The sequence below is a fragment of the Contarinia nasturtii genome, unplaced genomic scaffold (genome assembly GCF_009176525.2).
Source record: "Contarinia nasturtii isolate CC-2019 unplaced genomic scaffold, AAFC_CNas_1.1 Cnas_scaffold_248, whole genome shotgun sequence".
NCBI lineage: Eukaryota > Metazoa > Arthropoda > Insecta > Diptera > Cecidomyiidae > Contarinia > Contarinia nasturtii.
This window is the reverse complement of record NW_022197603.1, coordinates 1-4,488: the sequence shown is the minus strand read 5'-3', so window position 1 is coordinate 4,488 and position 4,488 is coordinate 1. Positions and strand designations below refer to the sequence as shown.

At 34.4% G+C, this 4,488-nt stretch overlaps 1 protein-coding gene across 2 annotated transcripts; it reads right to left on the bottom strand.

The window, feature by feature from the left end:
- Positions 1-78: 78 nt before the first annotated feature.
- On the bottom strand, positions 79-4,258 carry LOC116337317 (ankyrin-3). Of its 2 annotated transcripts, none has more exons than XM_031761756.1 (8): positions 4,087-4,258; positions 3,723-3,924; positions 3,519-3,653; positions 3,136-3,431; positions 2,977-3,073; positions 2,875-2,909; positions 486-626; positions 79-432 (listed from the first exon to the last, which is right to left on the bottom strand). In XM_031761756.1, the coding sequence occupies exons 1-8, from the start codon at positions 4,213-4,215 to the stop codon at positions 271-273; spliced, it is 1,197 nt and encodes a 398-aa protein (XP_031617616.1). In that variant the 5' UTR covers positions 4,216-4,258; the 3' UTR covers positions 79-270. The 2 variants fall into 2 exon arrangements, with proteins under 2 accessions (XP_031617616.1, XP_031617617.1); XM_031761757.1 differs by having other exon boundaries at positions 271-432; positions 489-626; positions 4,087-4,257.
- Positions 4,259-4,488: the final 230 nt, after the last annotated feature.

Below are 4,488 nucleotides of genomic sequence, written 5' to 3'. Positions count from 1 at the left end.
GCCTACAATTTTAAACGTGTGTAATATTTTGAATGTTATTTCTAAGATACAAAGAGAAAACAAAAATTATCAAAGAAGTTAAAATAAAATACAAACATTTGAGTAAATTTATTAAGTGAAATGAAAATTACAAAAAAATATAAGAGAAAATTTACACACTAAAAAAACGATCTTTTCATTAGGATGTTTTGCAAATAGAATTGCACAAAACTTTCATAAAGTGCGAAAAAATATATATTTATAATTCGTAAAAACTTCATCGTAGAACTCTCAAATAAAGAATTCTTGGTGTCGAATCCAAAACAATTGCATAGAGTAAATAGTGTCGATGTGATCCATTATTTTTTTTGATATAAGATTTCTCACCTCATCCTGGCCTTCTTTTGCAGCTATATGTAGGGCAGTATACATGTCACGTGTTGTATTGTCGACCTATTAGTAAGTATCAGACTATAAGAATAATGTTTACATATATAAAGTTTAACAACCTGGGCTCCATGCTGAAGCAAAAGCATAACAATATCAACATTTCCCAACCGCGATGCAATATGCAATGCTGTTTGTTGCTCTCGAGCACGTGCGTCAACCTGAGCTCCATTTCTCAACAAAATTCGAATTATATCGGTCTGCAAAACAGATATTTAATAAAAAATATAATAATATGACAATATTTAGTTTTTAAAACGAGAATTTTTAATTTAAAGTGTTTCATTCAATTATTTTAGAAAATGACAGAACACTAGATAGACGAATAGTTTTTTTGGGGGCTAATTGGTCACATAGGGTGGCGACAAATTCGAATTTTTAGTAACGACAATAGCAACGGATATCATAGGGCTGATTAAAGAGCCAATGAGGTTCATAATGGTTACCATACATTCGTCATCACGTACGAAAATGTGGCATTGAAACATTCGTTTCTTGTAAATATGCATATTTACGATTTGATAACTACGTTGCATTGGACAATTTTGTGAACTGGCTAACGAACAATAAAGCCAGCCTATTCTACATGGGTTAGGTTGAGATTTCACTAAATTCGCTGATTAGAATCAAGAAGCATGTCTGCTGTCCGGGCACACGGAAATTTGTGAAAAGCGTTAAGAAGAAATAAAATTGTGTTATTCGAAACATGGGAGAAGATTATATGTCACAAACATGCACAAGCTGTAGAATCCGATATCAACAACACAGAAGAAGTGATCGATTCAATACGTGCCATAATTGTGTTCCAGGCCTTTGAATTGCCAATAATAATTGTGACAAAAAAGAGCTGTCGACAACTGAAAGTGGAACGAACGGCCGTTATGAAAGCAAAAACAAATCATCGAATGCTCAATCGGTTGAAAAAAAAATTGAGGTAAAAGTGAAAACGAATATAAAATTCATTGTTGATCCATTTTACTTAGATTTTTGTCTAAGGTTAAAGTATCCAATCATTGAAGCAAATGCTGAAGCGGAGAATTTTGCTGAAATAAAGAGTCTTACGGGAGTAAGACGAACTTTTCCGCACGGTGGTAGTTGCGTATTTTATTGAGAAAGTTCAAAATATCATTTGGTCAATTTTTCAAGCCATTCAAACGGCGTAAAGTTCGAGACCAAAAAATATGTTCCAACTTTGGCAAGTAATATTCTTTAATTTAATAGCAGAGGTATTCGAGAAAAGATTTTTCACACTTTCATGATGAACCAATTTGTACGACATTTGAAAGTATTCTATTTTCTAACAAAACACTATAAAAATATGTCTGACGTTAATTTTGCCATAAAAATTATTTTTGAAACACGTTTCATAACTAAAGTCACAAAAAATTTGGATTTTTGTATGGGAGCCATGTCTGTAATGGCGTTAAAATTTGCACCGGGTATTTTTTTCACAAAAAAAAAACATTCGGAGGGTTTGGAGAAATTTCAACCAAAATTAGGGGTACCTCCCATACAAAATATTCGTTTTTGAGCCAAACATTTTGTATGGGAGGTACCCCTAATTTTAAATCTTCAAACTTTTAGAATGTTATTTTTTTGTGTAAAAAATAGTCTGTGCAAATCTTCACGTCATTAAAGTAGCATACAGGCATGGCTCCCATTCAAAAATTCAATTTTTTTGCGGTTTTTCAAGGAAACCGTATCAAAAATTGATTGTATCTCAAAACTAATCTCGGATCTGGTTTTCTCGTGCCAAAAAACCCCTCAATACATATTTTTGAGTGTTTTTGTCTACATTAAGTATGACTTTCAGACGAAAATTGGACTCTTTTTCATAGACATTGGACTCCAGGCATGAACTCCATCAACCAAAGTCGCTCAAAATCTAATGATTTCTATTCCTCGAGAGCCCCAATCATCCTGTAAAGTCAGATTTTGAATTAAGTGCCTACGATGAGCGCAATCTTGCTAACAAATTTTGCGTACGACGTACGACGTACAGATTAACAAAAACCATGCTCAAAACGGCCTGATTCGGGTTCTCTGATCTCAGAAACGACCAGAAAACATGTTTCTGAAGTTTTCAAAATTTTGACCGATTACAATACTTTTCACCTTACACTATGTGTGCGGAAAAGTAAAATTGGCCAAAATGCATGTAATCGATGCCAATATATTCAGACGAAGTGCGGGAATTGAAATACAATTCGACGGATTCAATACATTCGCGGTCGAGGCTGAGCCAAATGCAGCAGCTGCTTAATTATAATTTTTGATTTTAATAATAATTATTATTATATCGCTAGGCCTTGATTTTGGCTTTGCCCAAGTTTCTTAAATGTGGTTAAACTTACTTAATTAAATAAACCACTTAGTATTGCCAAAAAATAAAATGAAATATTAGATTTAGACGCTCAAATCAATAATAAAGAAATTGTATATTTTTACCTGATTGGCACGGCAAGCCAAATGCAGAGGTGTTTCTGTTTGCAAAAATCCCGAATAAATAGAATGAATAGTGAATAAAAATTATATTAACATTGTTATTACCTCCACGACATGTTGGTTGATCTGGACTCGCCTCATTCTGCAGCAAGTAGATAACAATATTCATGCATCCCATAAACGACGCAACGTGAAGCGGGGTCTGAAACAAATAGAACAATAGATAATAAGGTTTCACATGGTTACATCATTACAAATACGAACCAATCCACTTTCAGTTGTAGCTGATATGCTAGCACCGTGCTTAAGCAAGAGTTCAACAACTTTTATTCGATTCTTCTTGCAAGCAATATGAAGTGGGGTGAATCCATTTAGTGCCCGTGCATTGGCGTCAGCATTACGATCCAACAATAATTTTGCAACGCGTACGTGTCCGCAATGTGCAGCAACATGAAGTGCAGTTAAATAATCGACAGTAACTTCATCAACAGGAGCACGATGATACAAGAGAATTCGAGCAGCATCAACATGTTCACCTTGCGCGGACATATGTAAAGGCGCTGGTGAGTGAATAATTGATGACGTTATAAATATGACAGTTATTTTTTTCAAACTATATATTTGCAAGCCAAAAATTATATGTTTACCCAATCCATTTTTAGTTTTTGCACTGATTGGAGCACCCCGTTCCAAAAGCATGTCGACAACCTGCTCATGTCCCGACCTTGCAGAACAATGTAATGGGGTAAGACCATCACGCGTTTTACTTTCGATATTTGCACCTGTAATAATAATAAATGTATGATAAATTTGATAATTTTTTATTCTTTTTAGTTACTAGTTCTAATTACCTTTTTCCAGAAGTAACGATACCATATTTGACTTTCCCCATTTGCAACTCACATGCAATGGCGTAATATTGTGCTTAGCTGGAAAATTGACGTCAGCACCTTTTTGAATGAGTAAGTTAGCAATTGCTTCATTTCCATAGTGACTTGCAATATGTAGTGGCGTAAAGCCAGATTTTGAAGTGACATCTGGATTGTGGTCATTCTGGAAATAAAAATTAATTATATTCTCATTTACTATCAAACAAACAAAAAAACAATTCAATTTATTTATTTGTCAAAAAAATTTAATACAGCTCCTAATCATCGCGTCTGATCAACTAGCGTGTACATCAGTATTATCTAACCGATAAATAGTTTAGTTTACCTCCAGCAGAAGTGTTGCGGCTCGGACATCATCTTTTTTCGCCGCGATATGAAGGGCTGGCAAACGTACTTTGCCCCGGGTATCACTTTCTAATAGAACAGCAACCACTTTGTCATGTCCTTGTTGCATCGCCACTAATAATTGTGCATATGATTAGACATATAGAAAAATAAATAAGATAAAGTGTATTTTTTTTAAGTTTATTTATTTATGGTCTATTGGAATTTCAAAAGACAGTTCCTGGCGAAGTTAATTGTGTGACACCCAGGGAAGTTATTCGTCTGGTTGTACAAAAATCGGAGGTTTAAGTGCGTGTGTAGTAGACTGGCCCCCAAAACACAAAAGTTGAAATTTTTTCGCTCTTACCTCGGAATACTTTTCCATATGGTGTGCAAATAACGT

Bases quoted from the DNA above. Each gene is read 5' to 3' on its own strand.
- LOC116337317 (XM_031761756.1), bottom strand. From the start codon at position 4,215: ATGCAACAAGGACATGACAAAGTGGTTGCTGTTCTATTAGAAAGTGAT. The intron at 3,925-4,086 runs GTAAACTAAACT...TTTTATTTCCAG, and splicing joins CCGCAACACTTCTGCTGGAG to AATGACCACAATCCAGATGT. The intron at 3,074-3,135 runs GTTCGTATTTGT...TATTTGTTTCAG, and splicing joins CTACAACTGAAAGTGGATTG to ACCCCGCTTCACGTTGCGTC.